The sequence below is a fragment of the Arabidopsis thaliana genome (genome assembly GCF_000001735.4).
Source record: "Arabidopsis thaliana chromosome 1 sequence".
Taxonomy (NCBI): domain Eukaryota; kingdom Viridiplantae; phylum Streptophyta; class Magnoliopsida; order Brassicales; family Brassicaceae; genus Arabidopsis; species Arabidopsis thaliana.
Genome location: NC_003070.9, coordinates 21,565,760 through 21,585,921, shown reverse-complemented (window position 1 = coordinate 21,585,921; position 20,162 = coordinate 21,565,760). Strand labels below are relative to the sequence as shown.

The 20,162-nt window shown below is 36.3% G+C and overlaps 4 protein-coding genes and 1 long non-coding RNA gene across 8 annotated transcripts; 3 read left to right on the top strand and 2 right to left on the bottom strand.

Annotated features, from left to right (window-relative positions):
• Window positions 1-1,397: 1,397 nt before the first annotated feature.
• On the top strand, window positions 1,398-1,670 carry AT1G58245 (Plant thionin family protein; the record flags this gene model as incomplete). Its single annotated transcript, NM_001084271.2, has 1 exon — window positions 1,398-1,670. One exon carries the CDS (start codon window positions 1,398-1,400, stop codon window positions 1,656-1,658), a length of 261 nt encoding a protein of 86 aa, NP_001077740.1. The 3' UTR covers window positions 1,659-1,670.
• A 1,881-nt stretch (window positions 1,671-3,551) lies between these two features.
• Window positions 3,552-3,958, top strand: AT1G58242 (Plant thionin family protein). The gene has a single exon (NM_202319.1). The coding sequence runs from the start codon at window positions 3,561-3,563 to the stop codon at window positions 3,834-3,836; it is 276 nt and encodes a 91-aa protein (NP_974048.1). The 5' UTR covers window positions 3,552-3,560; the 3' UTR covers window positions 3,837-3,958.
• A 287-nt stretch (window positions 3,959-4,245) lies between these two features.
• Window positions 4,246-4,728, bottom strand: AT1G08207. The gene has a single exon (NR_139389.1). It is a non-coding gene; the product is annotated as an other RNA (long non-coding RNA).
• Window positions 4,729-4,756: 28 nt separating this feature from the next.
• Window positions 4,757-6,300, top strand: AT1G58235 (uncharacterized protein). Of its 2 annotated transcripts, NM_001333827.1 has the most exons (2): window positions 4,757-4,937; window positions 5,252-6,237. In NM_001333827.1, exon 2 carries the CDS (start codon window positions 5,281-5,283, stop codon window positions 5,503-5,505), a length of 225 nt encoding a protein of 74 aa, NP_001321804.1. In that variant the 5' UTR covers window positions 4,757-4,937; window positions 5,252-5,280; the 3' UTR covers window positions 5,506-6,237. The 2 variants fall into 2 exon arrangements, with proteins under 2 accessions (NP_001321804.1, NP_683439.1); NM_148598.3 differs by lacking the exon at window positions 4,757-4,937 and having other exon boundaries at window positions 5,156-6,300.
• A 462-nt stretch (window positions 6,301-6,762) lies between these two features.
• Window positions 6,763-19,865, bottom strand: AT1G58230 (binding protein). 3 transcript variants are annotated; one of them, NM_001333825.1, is made up of 28 exons: window positions 19,532-19,865; window positions 18,896-19,354; window positions 18,642-18,800; window positions 18,372-18,521; window positions 17,850-18,005; window positions 17,698-17,739; window positions 17,270-17,614; window positions 16,728-16,901; window positions 16,477-16,637; window positions 16,011-16,329; window positions 15,488-15,911; window positions 14,856-15,180; window positions 14,544-14,732; window positions 14,190-14,451; window positions 13,894-14,085; window positions 13,593-13,811; window positions 13,336-13,512; window positions 12,751-12,866; window positions 10,894-12,259; window positions 10,513-10,818; window positions 9,977-10,429; window positions 9,850-9,896; window positions 9,673-9,766; window positions 9,339-9,545; window positions 8,837-8,962; window positions 8,322-8,693; window positions 8,010-8,241; window positions 6,763-7,739 (listed from the first exon to the last, which is right to left on the bottom strand). In NM_001333825.1, exons 1-28 carry the CDS (start codon window positions 19,589-19,591, stop codon window positions 7,057-7,059), a joined length of 7,815 nt encoding a protein of 2,604 aa, NP_001322631.1. In that variant the 5' UTR covers window positions 19,592-19,865; the 3' UTR covers window positions 6,763-7,056. The 3 variants fall into 3 exon arrangements, with proteins under 3 accessions (NP_001322631.1, NP_564728.3, NP_001322632.1); NM_104604.4 differs by having other exon boundaries at window positions 6,799-7,739; window positions 14,544-14,728; window positions 14,852-15,180; window positions 19,532-19,774; NM_001333826.1 differs by lacking the exons at window positions 18,642-18,800; window positions 18,896-19,354 and having other exon boundaries at window positions 6,799-7,739; window positions 19,532-19,776.
• Between the last annotated feature and the right edge of the window lie 297 nt (window positions 19,866-20,162).

The following is a 20,162-nucleotide window of genomic DNA, read 5'->3' as shown; positions in this document are numbered from 1 at the left end:
AATATTTTATTTATACTAATCAAATTGACATGTTAAAATTGTGAGAAATTATAATGACGTGACTAATACAACTTTCGTAAATACAATATTGTCTTCATCACCTTTCAATATCATTGAGCGAATTTTCTTTTAACTATTTTTTAATCTCTTGCTAAAACTAATCCAATCGGTTCTCTTTCCGAGCATTAATTTATAACTATATTTATTTTCTGTTTGGAACATTTATTATTATCGGGATTATATTGATTGTTAAAGAGAGAACAATATCGAGTTATCTAAAATTTATTTTGTGTCTTGTTTAAAAGATCTTCATCGAAAGTAATTTTATGAGTTTATCCATATGGATAGTACTGCTTGAGAGAAATTGCGGATAGCTCACTGAATTTGTTGGTCAAGCTTGGCTTAAGATGGAAGAACCACAACAGCGCTTCTCCGGACAAAATTTCGGAGAAATACATGCAACTTCAATAGTCGAAAAGCCTTGTTGTGCTTTTGAACTCCGAACTATCCTTTCTCTTCGGCCATGATCTTCGAGATATTTGGTTCGCTTTACATCGTCTTGTGACTTATGTTTGGTTGACTTGTAATCCATGTGGCAATCTTCGGGTGGGATTCAAACGTTAAGTTCAGGATTCGATTCCAACATTTGCTCTTAATAAGAGCCGGAAATGAAGCCAAACGGGCCAAACATGGATTTATTGTCTTATATATATATATAATATTTTTTCTTTTCTAAACTCTTCTTAGTCTGGTGGTATAAGCATTCCCCCTTACTTTCTAAATAAGAAGTTCGGTAATGTATACTTTTATAATCAAGTGTACTCATATGTAATTACTGAAAAAGATATCATATAATATATTGAGTAATCACTTAGAAATCAAGTTTGGTAACATTTGTATACTTCTTAGTTAATTACTTATTCCTAATTAAAAAAAAACATTATACTTTTATAACAAGGTTTACTCATTTGTAGGTTTCTTGACTATAAAGATTTGTCAAGTTGATGATCTTGATTTATAAGAAAACTTTTAAACCGGATAAGATAGGTTTCTCGACAACAAGAATTTGTAACAATAGATTATTTAGACAACCAATAACATTAAAAAAAACTAACAACAAGAATTGTTAACAATAGATTGTTTAGACAACCAATAACATTAAAAAAAAAACTAACTTCTTAACCAAAAAAAGAAAGCAAACGGTCATGCCTTAAAATAAATAATTTTAAGTGGAGAAAACTACTTTTGCTATATAAAGAAAAAAAGCTACAGAAAGCCAACTGATCAACATTAATCTTTCTGTTATAAATTTGTTCTCTATATAACACAAAATAAATTTAAATTTGTTTGAACACTCGCAAACTCATCTCGATTTTCAAATACTAGCGCCTGAAACAATGAAAAAGATATGCAGAGTTTTGATGATAGTAGTTTTATTTACGATGATGGTTTCAACATATGCGAGTACACTGGAAGTGTGTGTTAAACATTGTGTCCCAAATCAATGCATGAAAGTTTCTGAAAAGGCAACTCTACCTTTGTGTGAAAATGCATGCAAAAAACTCTGCAATGAAAACAAGTTTTCTCATGAGAAATCGATTGTGCCTCGAAGTTACTGCGATGGGTTATGGTGGTGGCTATGTAAAAAACCAAAATAACTAAAACTTGGGAAAATTTTAAAAATAATATATGTGTTTCTCCTATGTGAAAACTTGTTATATATCACATAAGTATGTAGTTTTAATCAATATAATAATTTCATGTAATTTTATAATATTTTATTTATACTAATCAAATTGACATGTTAAAATTGTGAGAAATTATAATCACGTGACTAATACAATTTTCGTAAATACAATATTGTCTTCATCATCTTTCAATATCATTGAGAGAATTTTCTTTTAACTATTTTTTAATCTCTTGCTAAAACTAATCCAATCGGTTCTCTTTCCAAGCATTAATTTATAACTATATTTTTTTTCTGTTTCGAACATTTATTATTATCGGGATTATATTGATTGTTAAAGAGAGGACAATATCGAGTTATCTAAAATTGGTTTTGTGTCTTGTTTAAAAGATCTTCATCGAAGGTACTTTTATGAGTTTATCCATATGGATAGTACTGCTTGAGAGAAATTGCGGATAGCTCACTGAATTTGTTGGTCAAGTCTGGCTTAAGACGGATGAACCACAACAACGCTTCTCGGAACAAAATTTTGGAGAAAAACATGCAACTTCAATTGGTAAAAAGCCTTGTTGGGCTTTTGAACTCTGAACTATCCTTTCTCTTCGGTCATGATCTTCGAGATATTTGGTTCGCTATTACCTGAGTGATAAAAATTCATAAATCCAACATTGTCCTCATCATCTTTCCATATCATTGAGAGAATTTTCTTTTTAACTGTTTTTTCTAATCTCTTGTTAAAACTAATCCAATCGGTTCTCTTGCCAACCATTAATTTATGAGGTTTTATCTTTTCTCTTTAAAACATTTATTAATAGCGAGATTATAATGATTGTTAAGGGGAGGGCAATATCAAGTTATCTAAATTTTGTTTTCTCCTTTGTTTAAAAAGTATTATTGTATTAGCTTTTTAGAAAGTATTCGATTGAAAGTAGTATTGAATTAGCTTCTTGTTCTATTGTAGAAATCATCGAGTCTCTTCGCCACCAATATGTGAAGTCAAAAGGTGACCATGAAAACATTAAAGCGAAACTTATCAACCTTTATCCAACGGACAACAACACAGCTCTTCTCATTAATTTCTCCTCTCTCCGTAGTTTTTTTTTTTAATTTCAAATTTGATAGTTTAAACAGTAAATAAAATAATCAAATAATTTGTGTACGGTTCGAGGAGCTAAAATATTTGTATTTTCTCTGGGTTTTCGTATCAATGACAAGTTCCCAAGTAAGCTGTCTCCATAAATCACCTTTTCGTCTTTGACAGACTCCTCGTTGTTGGATGGTGAAGCTTTATAATGCGCTTAAGGAATAAAAGTTTACACAATCTCTATCTGAGTACTCCTTTAAATATACTGATGGTGATCTCTGACTTCATGTTCTTGTATATATTGATGATCTTATTATTTTTTGCAGTTCCATCCCTCATTCAAAAATTCATTAAATTCCCTAAGTTCTTGTTTCATATAAAGGATGCTTGAAGAAGGTTTGGTGCATTTAGGGTACTAAGATGTTCTTCCAACAACATGTATTTACGGTAAAGAACTTATAATCTACAACTTTACACCGAATTAGGTAGGTTTCTTGACAACAAGAATTTGAAAAGATAGATTGCTAGGACAGCCAATACATAAACAAAAAAAAACTAACTTTCTAAAGAAAAATGCACCAAAAATAACCGTTTGGTTACAAACCAGAAAAAAAAAATAAACTTCATAAATAAATAATTTTAAAAAGATAAAACTAATTTTGCTATATAAAGTAAAAATATACAGAAAGCCAACTCAACATTAATCATCCTGTTAATTTTTTTTTTTGCTATATAACACAAACAAAATTTGAATAAGCTTGAACACTCATAAATTCATCTCTTCAAATAATGGCGACTCAAACAATAAAAAAGATATACAGTGTTTTGATGATTGTAGCTTTATTTATAATGATGGTTTCAACATATGCGAGTACGATAGAAGTATGTGTTAAGCATTGTGTCCCGAATCAATGCATGAAAGTGTTTAAAAAAGCAACTCTTCCGTTATGTGAGAATGCTTGCAAAAAGCTTTGCAACCAGAACAAATTTGCTCATGTGGAATACTACTACATGCCTCCTCCAGACTTGTGCGAGGGATTTTTTGGTTTACTATGTAATAACTAAAATTTAAGATATTCGTAAAATACTTTATGTGTGCTGTTTCTTATCATTAAATTATCGATATGTTAATGTTCATAAGTTTGTAATGTTCTGACTGCCACTATTTATGAATCCCACGTTCTTTTTCGGTTTATTGGCACATCATTGTCTTACGACAGGTTCATTTTATCTTAAGGCTTTAAATATTTATTAATCGACCTTACAAATCATTATATGATATTTTCTAGTTTTTTTTTTTGTCTTCATTCACACGATACAAACAATCACTTTCCAATAGGTTATTCATTCTAAAACTATTTCAGCTCAAACACTTCTTTTTTTATGACCAACTGATAATGTCATTAGAATTAAGCCTTAAACTCTATCAGAGAAGGGATTACATCCAAAGAAATGAAAAAACAACCAACATAAGGGTAATTAAACGAAAGCATGGCAACAATGCCCAAAAGACCACCAAACGATGGTTAAAAGAGAGATAGATAAACAATACAAATCATACCGGGAAATCATAAGAAATCGCAAGACAACGATTTCAAAAGAATCTTGAAAGATCGTATCCAAAGCAACTCTAGAGGTTACAACCACTACAACAAAGGCAGCAAAGAGCATAGGCCGGGAGGAATATCCTTGCAATGCCGACAAACCTTGAAAATCCAATCCACTCTATATAGGAGAGAATATTGGGAAGAGAAACGCCCCACTAAGGAGGTAGAAAGGTAACAATGACTCGACAAGATTCGATTTACGGGGAGAGACTAATCGCTTAATCTTTTTTCGAGCAAGAGAACGAAACTACTTTTTAGTTACTTGTTTCAAAAAATCACAAGCAACCTAGGGATTTTAGAAACAAGAAGCCAGGGTATGAGAAATTTATGCCCAGTGGAATTAGCAAACCACATGGACCAAGATGCGTCATCATTGGAAAGAGATTGAATGATGTCAACAGATAGTGAAAAACGTTCTTGTTCTACTGGTCTATTAGAGAAGATATAAAAGTTTTGAATTCACTAATATATTATGGAAGATTAGAGAACGAATCTGACAATGGTGAAGAATTTGCCATTATCTTAAGATTTCAATAGAACGAAGGTTTATGCAAGTGATGTGGGTAACGTTATATTTTAAATTTTGATTGAAATCTCTCAAAGTTTCATAGTTGAGGATTAGATTTATGGATCTATGTTTTTTTAACTAAAATTATGTCTAAAGTCACCAGAAATCCGTTTTTAAACCAAATCACAAGATTATAGCAAACTTTTGAATAACATAGGATTTGGTAAAACTTTAATTAATTACTGATTGAATAACATGTGATTAGAAGTTATGTTGAATGATTTTAAGTATTTATATTTACAAGATTCTACAAGTCAATTGGGTTTTTGTTGCTCTCTCTCTCTTCTCACCTTGATATTTTTCAGAGAGGGAGAGATGATTTCCGATCATTGCTATGTCGTCCGGATTTCTTCGTCAAGGCCGTCCGGTTTGTCAACCGGCTTCAGCCCGACATCCATATGCCTCTTGTGATGTGGTTTGTCGGTTACTTTCCCGGAATCTTCTGGCTCCTTTAGCAGAATTGTCCGGTGTCGCCGTCCTCCATCGGTTGGTTCCTCTACCAACGGTGGTTGGCTCTTGTCTAGCTTCTCCGTCGTCCCTCTCCGGCGGTTTAGGCTAGCTTTTGGCCGGATTTCTTTTCCGGTTTTGTTTTATGTTCTCGTTTTCTATAGATCCAGTTTGATTTTGCTCCTTTGTGTTCTAACTCTTAGAGGGCTCAATTCCTTGAACCTCCTTTGTTTAAAGGGCTCAATTTGTTTTTCAAGCTTATCGATTTCAATTATATAAGAACAAATTAGAGTTGTGGATTGGGGTTTTCTCTAGTGCCTTTGAGTTGGGTTTTATGCAATTGAGTCAATTGTCATATTGGTTTTTGGAAACGAGTGTTTTTATTTTACTTTTAGGTGTTCATGGAAGTTCCATTGGCTTAAGTTCTACGCTGATGTCGTTTGAAGATCATGATATGACTACCCAGGGGAGATTTTCCTTTGCGAATTCGAAGATGAAGAAGATTGATGGGATTCTCTGAATTTGGTGTTGCTCCATCGGACAAGCTTGAAGTCTTGGTGGTTCCTGGTAGTTTTGGAGTTCCCTGCGATGACTAACCAAATCGGCGGTGGCCGTGATAACAAATGTTTCTTCTGCCCACGTGCTTCAACCTCGCTTGATAACTTACATGTGGTTTTGCGTTGGACTACATCAATTACTTCCTAAAAGGGTTTCTTATTTCAACTGGGCTTTCTTTTAGTTGGGCTTTTATCTTTATTTTGTTTTTGTCTGCAGTCTGAAAGTTGAGTTTCCACTCTTGTAACCTTTACAATCTTTGGTTTAAATAATAGCCAACACTTATGAGAAAAAAAAAAGATTCTACACAAGTATAAAGGTAGTTTTGTATACTCTTAAAAGTTTACACCCATATTTGGATAGATCTCGATTTTAAGAAACTTTTTTTTTTTAAGTTACACGGAGGAGAATTTTTTGAAAATAGACATTTTTGAAAAGAGATATTTAAAAAGAGGCATTTCTTAAAAATTCCAACGAAAATTACTTTGGTCTATCTTTAAAGGATTTCCCAAATTTTTATTAGTTTCATGTTTTTTAACTTAACATCGCTTCTATGCTTTCGTTTATCAGGTTAAAATCCGTTACAATACCGGTGTAAAACTTTCAGTATGTGTACCATAGTTTTTTTCTTACCATCTAGTAATTTTATTGAGATTATAAGACCAATATACACAAAGGCCAAGGCCGGTAAGTTCCGAAAACCCCCGGAACAAAAGCCAGCAGATAACGAATAGAAAGAGTACCTAAGTAAAATTAGGTTCAAATCGAGTTCCAGGAAGTACAGTTGGGATATTCGGATATTTTTGGTCAGAGACTGGGCAATAAGCAATGGGAAAGAGGTATACATAAATTAATCCTCGAGTAATGTATACAAATCTTATTACCTCTTTAAACGCATCACTATTGGCTATGGTAATGTTACATCAATTAACACCTCTCTATTGTCTATGCATCTTAACTGCTTAAGATGAGATATATTGCACATTTACAAGGCAGTGAAAAGTGTAAGTCTCCTCTGCAGAACACAAAAGATTAGCCACAAGTCGCGAACACCATTGCTAAACCAATGGATTAACCGGACACAAATATACATACAGAAGATATTTAATCAGGATTTTATGCTCCAGATTGGGCTCGGTTTCCGATGTTGAGGATTCTCGATCGAATAAACAAGAAGGGCTCCATCTTTTGTCCCTGCTAAGAAACACTCTTCCTGAGTTACTGTCAGAGAGGTGATTATTTTCCCTGCGCCGTTATACCGTTTTACTACTTCAAGGGTGTTCATAGACCGCACAATTATTTGTCCTTGGTCACCGGCACTGACCAAGAACTCTCCACACTTACTAAGTTCAAGACAGTTGATTCGTCCATTTGACTCTGAGCTGGCCAGATGTTTTCCGTTTATGGAGTAGAGGTGCAGACTAAGATCATCATCACCGTATAGAACAATCCGTCCATGGTGCGATGCAGCAAGCTTTGAGACTGCACTGCCCGAAGGATGTTTTAAAGATCTTATGTATCTCCCTTCCCGCAATGTGTGGAATACACAGGTTCCATCTTTTGACCCACTGATGACTATATCAAGATCAGTGCTGACATATAGACAGGTTATTATATCATCATGGCCACAAAGAATATGAGAAGGAGCATCGGCTATGACGATATCTTTCCGCAGAACTTCTGCGTGGGTATTTCTAACCCTCTTTTCAGGTGTTCTCATGCGGAGAATGTCCCACACCATCACAGTCGTATCATAGCTACCAGTTGCCAGGATAGTCGAATCAGCAGTCACTGCAGCATCAACGATATATTCAGTAATGCATCAGTAGCTTGGGGAATTAGAAAACCATGAAATACGTAGACCAGGTTAAAGAGAAGCCTAAATAAACAAATGTAAACACCTAGGCTCCAGATTGGAATATTTACTCAAACATTGACGAATACCTATCCTAGTAATCTAATATTTTCCAGATGTTTTTCTAGAATCATACAATTGATGCTCGTCTAAGAAAGCAACATCATCTTCAACCAGGCAACTGAAGCAGAAAACAAAGAGCATACCTGCAACACAGCTTACAACATCTTTATGATGTCGGATGCTTTGGACTACCCGACCATCAGTCAAGGATATGACATGAAAACTGTTCTCCCAGTTCCCACATGAAACCAGAAAGTTTTCCAGTGGCATTTGCATTGCAGCAAAGCACTGTGATCCAAGTTCAACGTTGTCTGCTAGGGGACTTCCAATGTTACGGGGAGAAAGAACATCCGAACCAACTCCAAAGAATGGATCCTGCAGTGACAGAGGCCTTCACTGAAGTCGGATAATAGAATATCGAACTGAAGAATCCAAGAAGATGATACTGAACATACCTGAGCGCTAGAAAATGTAAAATTTCCGCCAGAATGTAGTTGAGTTGTCAACCAAATTTTGACTGACAAAGTTAGACCCTGGTTTACGAGTACTATATTTGAATCCACTACACCAACATATAGAACTGCTGATGGGGAATGAGTTGTAGCGGGAAGAATAGAAGACAAATTAATGGAAGCAGGCGCAAAGTACAACGGATGTGCAATTGGAATAGGTGGCCCCCTTCTCGGATGTTTCTTCCGGAATATTTGGATTGGAGTTTGACCAAAATTAGCGATCTGATCTTCAATTGCTGATATTTGCAGTTGATCTTCCATGTTTTCTACGTCGACAGCACCTTCATATGTAAGGTAATAAAAGATATTTGCAGCCTGCAATTCAAGTTTTTTTTTTTAATACAAAACAACTCGGGAGCTCTAATACCATGTAAACAAAAAAGAGAGAAGCTTATGAAATATGAAATATCTCCAGTAGGTCGCAAGACAGGTAGTTTACGAAAATTAATAAGGAGTACCTCCACAGCTGGTTTGCCACGCTGTTTGTGTCCAAATATCAAGTCAATCCAATCATGGAGATGTGAACTAACATACTCGCTCTCTAGGGCTTCTCTATTACGAGCAATGAACATCTCTGGAGAACCCTGCATATATAATTCGTAATTACGTTCTCATGGAGATAAAACAACATAAGAATGCAAGTACATTCAGGATGCCTGGATCCAAACCCGTCACTATAATTACTTAGCGCCAAAACACCACCAAAATAAAATTTTAACTTTAATTAGTTACTGCACCTCGCTAATCTCATATATATAATCCTATATCCTATAGGTGGTCTCCTTTATAAAGGACTAAAGACACCTCATGAACATGTTTGGCATATTACAAGATTGGGTAGCCAAACACAAGTACATAAATTACTCTTAGGAATCACATATCCAGTTTTCGCACAAAACTCCAAACTAATACAGCGCTCAACTGAAACAACCCTGTAAATTATAAATGTGAGAAGCATACCTTAGCCCATGGAGGTAGACAAACTTCACCAAGAGGTTCACCATCTTGTTTTACTCCAAGATGGTACGAGTTAGAATTAACCAGAAATTCAGGCATGTAGAAGAACTCAGGGATCAATTCTTTTACATCGCTTGTATTGGACAGGCAATTTCGAAAGGACCCCTCAACACTTTGGAAAAGACGATCTGCGTGATCAAATTTACCACCCTGGCCACATAAGTAACTATTCAGTGAATATGTTTGTATTCACCATTTTTCATAATCTATTTCAAAACATAATTATTGCCTACAATACTCCACAAATCTGCTATTGGTCAAAGTTGAAAACAAATACCTGCAGACTACGATGAAGGGATGTAAACGGCTCTAACCTCAAAAGGTAATACAACACACTTCCCATACTTGAATAGTGGGACCCGTAATAGAAACTGCATCAAGTTTTAAACAAAAATTACTAAGGTGCAAAGGGAAAAGTATTTCTTCAGTACAGAAAATTTGCCTGCAAATGTACCTAGGTATATCAGGATCAGAGAAGCTGTGATATCTGTCCTCAAAAATCTGTAAAAAACATATATCATATAACATTACATTAATGAACTAATCTCAGAATGGAAATATAGCCATCGCTTTATACTAACCTCAAACCTTCTTGTATCTAAAGCTCCAACCGGTTTAGAAAGATCACGAAAGGTAGATGCTTTGCTAAAATCAAGAGTCTCTGATGAGTAGTCAGCCACCACCCAAGGGAAAACAGGATACTGAGTCAAATCATTGTAAGATCTGCCTGCAAGGGTGTTGAGAATCATCAAGTATTCAAAATTTGTAATCTCTCTCCTTCTCCATCTGTCTCTGGCTGTTTCTGCCATCTCCATAGCTATTCTTCTGTCAACAAACGAAATCATTGCAGTCCTGTCCCTAGGAACATTCTTTGGAAACAGGAATTCATTCCTGGTAGAAACTATTAACATCCCGACCTCCTTTGCATTCTTTTGAGATGCAAAATTGAGAAAGACTGGGGGTACAGATTCCTGGAAGAAAATCTCAAGAGCTGTATACTGAAGCAAATACCGCGTCCAATGAACACTTTTCACCTATCAACAGCACGTCCATGAAACATTATCAAATATGCTAAAATGATATATGAAATTTTTTCAATCAGTTTGATGTTTATTACCTTCCCTATTTTCCATCTTCTGTGGCGCTTAACCTTTTTTAAGGGTTTCTTATTTTTGTTTCCTGATTCCAAATCTAGAAACGTCTCACTATCATAAGGCGAAGACCATTTTACAAGGTTCTGTTTATTTTCAGCCTTTGTTACATCACTACCCTTTGAAGTGCTAAAGTTCTTGAAGACAGCTGATCCACCAGTTCCTTCCACCAAAAACTCCCCAGAAAAATGTAAAACATTTTTCATAACTGCCAACCAACCAGCCAGTTTCCTCTTCGGAGTTACGAGAACACAAGGAACTGATGTCAAAACCTGAGAAATAACGCGAAAGCATGTTATACGTAACCACTATATTGGCTACTCCTTCAAAATTTGTGAAATATGTACCTCGCTGGTACCAACTTCTAGAGAAGATGCATCTACTTTATCCTGTACGACATCCTTGAGACCACTGCTGGTTCTCACAAGCTCAGAGAACTGGATATCTGCAGAAGTATCCATGAAACTTTGCTCGGCTTGACTACTGTCATTCTCACAGGAATCTGAGCCACCCTCATCGGTTATCCTGCGAATGCCTTTAAGTAAAAATTTCTTCATCTGTTCAGGTATATGTATCACACCAGACTTGCTTTCATTAATAACGTTTGAAGTCTCATTTTCAGTGGCAGTGGAAGTAGAAGGTGGATGACACAGCCTTTCGTCAAAATGATAATTTCGTCTCAACTTTGGTCTACGCCTCCAAGAATCTTCTGTCCTGTCAAGTTTCCAGCGGTTTAAAATGTTATTAGGAAAAGGAGTTGCAGACCAAGGACCCCTCTCATCCATCAAAGATCGCAGCATGTGAATCCATTTCTCAGTAACATTTTGTTGTTGCTCTTCATGGCTTAATTGCACTGAAACTCGTCTATTTTCATCCCATGTAACAACAGTTTTTAAAACGTTTTGCAGCTCACCATCAAAAGCTTTCTTGCTGTTGCATTCTATAGATAATGTTTCATTATTCCTTTCACCAAGGGCTTGTACTTGACGAGTACGATCAGATATCAATGTTTTCATGTATGTTGTTTCATCAGTGACCGCAGCAAGCACACGGTCTTTGTGTATAAGATTCTGGATAGAGCCCATTTCTTTGAAGATTCCACCAGAATCAGAGCTGTCATCTTTATTCATACCACTGGTGGCAAGGATGGATTTTCCGCAACTTACAGTTTCACGTATCAGGTGCGATATGACATGAAAACGAGCACCGTCGTCTAGCTTTCCATACTGGGATCTCACATAAAGCAAACACCCAATAAAGAGATGCAGTCTGCTCTTGCTTTGTTCATCATCAGCAGCTAAGAAGGAAGGCAAGAGTGAGGTCACCTGCTGTACACATCTAGTGGCTTTTTCCAGTGAAGACATGCACAGATAAAGGGTGACAAGCCTAAACACGATTCGTGGGCATTTCTCCCCCCTTAGGAGCATTGCTTTATCAACGTTTTTGTTCATTTTTCCACTCAATGCACTGCCAATTCCTCCTGACACAACAACTGCGGCCATTTCAGCAGCTGGAACATTCAATGATTCTACTAAACCTCTTGCTCTTTGGCCAATAGAGGGACCAGTAGCTAACGATTTGGGAGACATCTTTACCGGACCCCTTCCATTAATATCACATATTATCTTCCACAGATTGTCATACAAATTCCACCATCTTTCATTGGTCATAAGTTCAGTTACCGTGGTGCAAGACTGCTGACATTCTGTGTTTCTGAAAAATGAAATGATGAAAATAACATCATCACCAGAACTCGCAAGCAAGAATATTGAGTAGAAAGTATTATGGATCAGCCATAGATGTTGTACAATATCTGTAAAAGCAGCCTCGCATATATTTTAAAATAAATGAAAACTACAAAGAGCAGTGACGAAAGAAACCAAGTAAAGGCTTTCTTTCACATAGAAATCACTAGCCACATTTTTACCCAAATTCACCAGTCATTTTCTTTATTGGAAGGCCAGTTATGTTTCTCTACAACAATATCATGGGCCAAAAGTTATGCTACCCATAACAGGTATTCTATTATTGGTTTCAATGGATACAAAGTTATCCATAAAGGAGATGAATGCATATCTTGTTACAATTTTTATTTTATACCGATAATCATCTCCATATACTTATTTTTTATAAGAACTTTAAAACAAAATTGTAAATGGCACTAAACTAAGGATGCAGTAACATGAAATTTATAAACAGCATACCTAGAGATTTCTTCAGTCAAAAATCGTTGGAAACTCTCATCTAATCCCAAAGTGGGGTCCTCACGGTTTCCAAGTTGTAATAAATCCTCTGAAAAATCAGTGCTAATTGCTGGAAACTGAAAAAAATACATTTGACATTAAAGCTCCAATATATAAACGAAAGCACACATATGCTTTTCTTAGCAACAGAGACTGGATCAAACCACTTGTTAGCAATGACCTTAAATACAATGAAGTTATTTAAGTTTAGAGAGTGTCAAGTGAATTTAGTTAATCCAAGATGTTTCACTCGATAAATTAACTAATACCTTCACCACCCTGACTGATTGTTGATAGTGAGTACATTCATCAACGAATGGAACGAGAAATTATTCTAGATAATCTAATACGCACCAAAAGACCTAAGCATCAACATGGTTAACAATCCAGGAAAACGTAGAATCGCACCCAAAAACGCCATAATTCTCAAGCTACACGTAGGACAAGAAGGCAGTTTCACAAGATTTTGCAGCGTGTCAACATGGATTTGATTCAACAATCAACTGCATGATAAAACTGAAAAACCGAAAAATAGGTGGGTCATACCAGGAGCCTACTGCCAAATTCACGGACAAGCATCTCATCAACGAGCCGCAAGAGATACAGCACATTGTCGCGACATGGGTGCGAAAGGAAAATATTATCTTCAGATGAGAGTTCCACCAAACGCTGAATCAAGTCTTCATAGAGATCACGGAGAAAAGACCGGTACGGGACATCATTCTGTGATGAAATAGAATAAGCTAAGAACAGCAACAAATTTGTTTTAAGATATAAGCAAGAAAAAGGTTTGATTAACTTACATGCTCACTCTGCAAGAGTATGAAATTCACAGTTTCCTCTAGCTGCTGCCAACCTCCCTTCACAGATAAAATATAGTGGCAGAGAACAACACAAAAGAGACCCCTGACAAAATGTTGCTCATTTAATGCCAAGTCATCATGATTAAGCAATTCAGATCTGTAGTCTTTTATCACATCAAGTTTCATTGATGCTGTTAACCACGCACTCCATCCAAATTCCTACACATAAGGTTTGTATTTTAAATTGCCAATTTAACACCTGCATATCTGAAATTTTCAGCCATAGGTGTCTACTCTATACCATCAAAGCTTCAACATTCATAGGATTTGAATCAAGAAGATCGAGTATGTCACTGATGATCTTCATTCGTGCTAATCCATCCTTGCAGCCCGAGAGGAATTCGAAAATAAAAACAAAAATTTGTGGAAGGAAAAAGTGAGAGTTGCTTGGTTTGCTTCTGTGCTTATCAACCTGGTTGTGTTTCTGCAAAACCTACAAGAACAAAAAAAAAACAAATGATCTTCCAACAATATTCTCTGGAAAGTTAAGAAGTAGAAAAACAAATGCTTGATAAAAATAGATCCTTGAGCTGATACCTGTTTGGGGCTGGCCCCACCAAGAAGAACGTCAAACAAGGTTGCACGCAAGTTATCTGTCTGAGGATACTGGAACAATCTATCAGACATGGCCAAAAAAATTGGTTGCGTTCTAGCACCAATTTTCTTATGCCCTTGTGATAGAGACTTAGTTCTTCCAACAGCAAGATTGAAAAACTTAGGTCCTTTTCTCTCAGAAGGTACATCATAAAGAAGCCTTCCAAGGAACTGCAAGCTGAGTAACCTTATAGGCTCGTAATCCCTGCCAAACGTGAAATTGTGAAGATATGTGAGTGAGATTGTGTTTTGACTCATAATGTACAGGAAAAAGATGGTATCATAACAAAAATTTACCTCTGGAGAAGATCGACGAAAATGTGACATCCACCGATAAGATTGACTTGTTCAAGAAACGAAACAAGGACCGATGTTTGAGAAATGGCACGGATAACCATATGCAGAACATCTTCGATACATGCTACATCCTGGCATGTCTCAAAAAATGCTGTCAAAGCTTTTACGTCCCCTGATGAGATATTCTGCCTGAAAAACGGAACAATTTTTTGAATAAAACTGAATACAAGGACTTGAGTTCAAGTTTCCAAAAATATTACATCATAAAATATAGAAGCCAGAAAAGCTGTATTTTTACAGTGGATGACATGCCTCAGACTCATTTCACCTAGGCTCAGCAAAAGGAGACGAATTTTGTGAATTTCATCTCTACTTGGTCTTTCTGCAATAGTCCTTGTTGGATGCATAAGAGGCTTGCTTCCTTTACAGTATCTTTCAGATTCCCAATAAAAGTTCCATACAATGTCAATAACTCTGGGGAGTCGACAAAGGCTTCCGAGAAGTCGTGGATCATTATCTAGCTGTTGGATGAGAAACATGTAAAGTTCACGCTGTACATTATAGGCCGCATGGAGCCAAATGTGAGGATTAAGGAAAATGCTAGATATAGCATCCTCCACAAGCTGCTCAGCAAACCCTGGATAGTGAAAAACAAAATAGAATATAAACTTAAAGAAGTTAACATAAACCAGCTCGTGATCTACAAACAACTTTAATATTCCAACACAAAGCACAATCAGAAAAACGTTTAAAGGCAAGAAACCCGACTGAATGTACTAGCTACAGAAAATAGTTTACGATCCAACCATATGAAACAAATAAAAATATTCCAACACACACCACAATCAGAAAAACGTTCTTCTTCATGTACCAGACCACAAACCACAACCGCAATATATGGTACCAGAAATGAAGTATTAGTATGAGGCACTCACAACACGTACCAGAGCTTGAAATAACGTTGAAGAGGTGTTTCAAAGACGAAAGTGTCTCTAGATTGAGTTGCTTCGGTTGAATAGACTGTAATAAAAATCCTAGTATGGGGAATCCAGCGAGAAGATGCATCTGTTGCTGATTTGCTGGATTTTCATCCAAGACAGAAGCAATCAGTTCAATAACTTCTGCTGTCATACGCTCTTTTGTAGGCATAGCTGAAGTTTCCTCGTTCAGTGTTTCACTTTCACATCTATCAGATTGTGTTATCAAAGGAAAGAAAACAGATATCCCTCCGACACAGTAAATTATCTGCTGAAGCAAGCGCCGCGAGCATAGCTGAGTACCAACCATAATATCGGCCTCAAATGCGAGCCTTTCTTGTAGATGATCTGACACCCGAGACACATTAAACAATCTCCTACCATCGCTCGCCTATAAGGAGGAAAATATATTTTGGTTAATTGGAAAAAGAATGTTTGAGTAAAGACGGCATCAAATGATAGCAAAGAAGTGTTTAAAAGGGTGGATGACCTGTGCATTCAGTCCAAAGGAAACCTTAGATGCAAGCCCATCTTTTCCATCAAGAATGCCACTAGGAAATGGATTATCAGAAAAGGGACATGTCATCTCATTCTCCAAGAATGCATACATATAGCTTGGTCCTAGCGAATAAATGGCCTGAACTTGCTCGGAAGACAAGGAATCATTGAACAAGTAAACAGGGCCAATCTGACCAAAAAATGGGAACACATCTCGGATCGATTCCAGGCCATCATTATCTTGGATATGTGGCAACGTGATTCTTGTACCAATTAAGCAGCTGGTAAGTACATCAGTAACTTTGGGATAGCTGAAACATAAGATAACGAAATTAAGTACTGTGCAACTAGAGAAAAAGAAATCAACCAAACGGTACTCAATCTCACTTGTCGATATTTATATGGATATTACAACAACCCTTAAACAAATTAGTACAAAAAAATCTACGTGGAATCACCTGCATCTTTCGGATGACACAAGATCCCCATTAACATAACACCTCAAGAGGCTTCCACCCCAGAATGCTCTACCAATACTATGAGATACACAAATAAAATGCCATTTTTTACAGACCAAATTGGTATGCACATTTACACATTGCCGTTTCAGATTCAGAGACTGAAAAAAAAGAAGAGAAAATTGTATTAGAAGAGGCGAACGAAATTTAAATAATGGAAAAAAACTCAGAAAAGATGTAATTTGTCTTACCACATAAGATAGTCCATCCTTCCCAAGAGCAGCAAAGCAACCCTTTCCATTTTTTGACATAAAACTGAAGATACCCATTTTGCCATCTCCAGGAAAGCTTTCTACCCTAAGCCAACAGCAAAAGGAAAACCCCTTGTTTGCAGGCCACTGAACAGGTGTTCTGATTACAATCCCCTGCAAATGAAAATATGATTTACAAAAAAAAGGTAAGAAGTAAGAATCAAGAAATAGTCAGAGTTTGTCTACTCACCAAGAAAAGTGTAACACTTTAGCATCAATAATCTCCTATAGAGTACCATCATTTATTAAAACAAATATTCAAGAGCTTTCCACCTCTACAAAAACCCCACGATGTCTAAACATTTACCATTTAATTTTGTGGCATGTTCAATACAGTTATGGCAGCGTAAATTAATCACTGGAAACTGACGTCATCCAAAAGAAGCTTTAAACAACTGATGAAACAATTTATCTCAACGCTGTAGCAGTAAGATAGAACTATTGTAAGCATGAAAATTTTCTCAAGTGGGACAAAGACTTACAGATTCAACCCCATTCATGTCAAAAAAGCCTGTTGGTCCTTTCTCATTCAGCATTGACAACAAACAAGCCAATAACAGTGAGCGGTATCTCTGTTGATTGCCCACTCTTTCACTCCGAAGAAGAGCAAAGATCTTACGTATATCCTTCCCAGAAATACTGTGACCACCAATTGTCTGAGTTAGCTGTGTTATTTTCAAGATAACACTATCATCATTTTCCAGAGAAAACCAATCAAGAAGAAGGTGAAGCATTCCTGCCCGAACACATGAAGCACGATTCGATATGGAATCCCTAAGGAGTTGCTGAAACAAATTTAGCCCATAACACTGCAAAGATTCGCTGCTCTGCCAAATCATATAAGTCCACAGTAAGGATATATTCCAAACCAAAATATGGGAAAAGGCAAATCCAAGTAATGTGCACCAACCTTCTGAAGTACATTTAAGTAAAGTATGATAACATCTTCATTCTGAGTAAGAAAAACAATTTAAACATGGAAACAGGACAATAGAGTTAGCCCCAGTGAACTAGGTATTAAAATACAAATCATTAACGAAAAAGTTATGAAAACTACATCACCTTGATAAGGGCACTGCCTTTATCATCAAATTTTCCATCAACAAGCATATCAAGTAATGCGTCTAATAGCCTTTGGGTAGGTTTCCATTGGAAGAAATCCAACAATAAGCTTTGAAGTGTCTGATAACCCTTGCCAGCAAGGGCTTTAAATGCAAACTGAAGGGCACAAGGAAGCAGTGGGAAAAAAAAGTAATTATACTAGTGCAAGAGACCTTTAGGTTCAATGTAGCTCAGAAGGTCTTCCAAAACAATAAAAAGTTCATGTGTCTTTCGTTCTACTAATTGACTATTTGAGATCAAAGTTCACTTCCAAGATTTCTTTCACTATTCCATCATCCATGTGTCTTTCCCAAATTAAGCAAAAAGTTTACAGAAACATATTTTTAATGTCGCTAAATATGCTACAAAAATATAATTCTTCCATGTACCCCATGTTTCTTTTCTTATCCAAAGGTGATATGTGAAGAAGTTATTTTGAAGTGATCCTTACTGTAGCGAAGAGCAAAAGAACAGAAGAATCACCTTTGACGTATCATTATTTGCAAGCAGGGAAGTTAGAGTTTGAAGGACATTTAAAACCAACTTCTCTCCATTTGCTTCATCGAGATTACCATTTAAGAGAGAGACAATGTGTAAGAAACACTCTCCCTCACGGAATAGGGCTTGGTAATACTGAATTGGCAAAACAATAGAGGAGAAAAATTAGAGGAAGCACAAAATAAAGATAATGATCTACAGTAGCTGACACCAAACAGGCATTACAAGCACTTGGTAACAAACATAGAGTCATACCCTCGAATCAGACTTGATCAAATCCCTCATACCCGCCAATAGATCAACAGATAAGTCAACAGAATCATTTTCTCTTTCTTTCACTTGAGTGAAAGTTTCTAGATATTTGGAACACACTTGCAATTTTGCGCTTTTGTCTTCCTCACACAAAGGCCTAATCTGAAAAATTGGATTAATAAATCCATTTCATTCTCCTTAACAAGCTAAACGATCAACAGAAGTATAGAATAGACATACTAAATTAAAAGAGATACCTTCATGAGATCAATAATGAGTTTCATCACATTGTTTCTAACGGCTTTTTCCCAAAACAGCTCAAAAAGACAATCAACACAAACGGAGCTTCGCAAAACATATACTTTGGCATCATTCGTGGACGAGAAAAACTCAGTGAAAATCCCCACACAAGATTCCACGCACTCAAACCAACAATCCTCTGTATGACTCGAATCAGACTTCTTATGAGGTGAATCAACTATAACTCCACAGTCACTACTTTCTACTAAAGGGCTAACACACCCGGACTTCCTACTTTCTTTAGCTTGAATACAAGCCAATCTGAGCACACGACAAGCTCCATTCAACGCCTTAAAAGAAAGTTTATTTTCATTTGAGAACTGTAACGAACGTAACAGCCTCTGTGAAAGACCATTTGCGATCCTAGGTGTAGATGCAGACTGCTCAAGAGCATCTAAAAGGACAGACACACTTGGCTGCAATCACAACAAACACTAATTCATGAAAACCCTCAAAGAGAAGCAAAGCAACATTTGGCAAAGGAAACAACAACTTCAGCATCTGAATATTGAACTAAAACCCAAATTCTTATATTTCCAAAACAATCACAACACTATAGAACCAGAATCATCCAATAAAAGAGAAATGCATACCAAATGAGACGCAGCTGCATCAGAACTTGAAGCCGATCCTGCGACAGAGTCAGATTCCATTAGCTCAATAGGTTTCGTATATTCAATGATCTGTTTCAAGATCTCTAGCCGATGGTTTGATCCCAGAAGAAAATCTCCAAAATTGGCGCATAACGGTTGATAGTGGATTCACTGAGAAGAGAAACTGCGAAGAAGAAAGCTTCTTCAAGTCTGTGATAAAAAGTTGCTATGAAGCATCAGAGCATTTACCCCCAAATTCTGCAATCTGCAGAAAACGAAAGAGTGCAGACAAGTATCTAAAATTTACAAAAGCAAGTCCTCCATTTTACTAAAGTCTTATAAATTCCTCCTTATATTATACTTATGTCAATGTGACCCAATTTTCTTCCAATGCTAGTTAATCCGTATAAGACCGTAGATTTGAGTAAACCAATGTGGCAGTCTAGAATATAAACAAAGAAAGTTATTGAGACCTAAAGAAGTAACGTGTTGTCGCGGTTCATGGTCATAGTCGCGGTTCATGGTCATAGTCGCCAACAATTGCCAAATGAAGAAGAGTCATGTTCATCAAACGAACAAATTCATTTCATTTTATTTTAACATTACGTGCTAATTACCATTTTATAGTTAA

Bases quoted from the DNA above. Each gene is read 5' to 3' on its own strand.
- AT1G58242 (NM_202319.1), top strand. From the start codon at position 3,561: ATGGCGACTCAAACAATAAAAAAGATATACAGTGTTTTGATGATTGTA.
- AT1G58235 (NM_148598.3), top strand. From the start codon at position 5,281: ATGTCGTCCGGATTTCTTCGTCAAGGCCGTCCGGTTTGTCAACCGGCT.
- AT1G58230 (NM_001333825.1), bottom strand. From the start codon at position 19,591: ATGGAATCTGACTCTGTCGCAGGATCGGCTTCAAGTTCTGATGCAGCT. The intron at 14,733-14,855 runs GCATGTCATCCA...TCCGTTTTTCAG, and splicing joins CTAGGTGAAATGAGTCTGAG to GCAGAATATCTCATCAGGGG. The intron at 12,867-13,335 runs GTATGACCCACC...TATTTTTTTCAG, and splicing joins AATTTGGCAGTAGGCTCCTG to TTTCCAGCAATTAGCACTGA.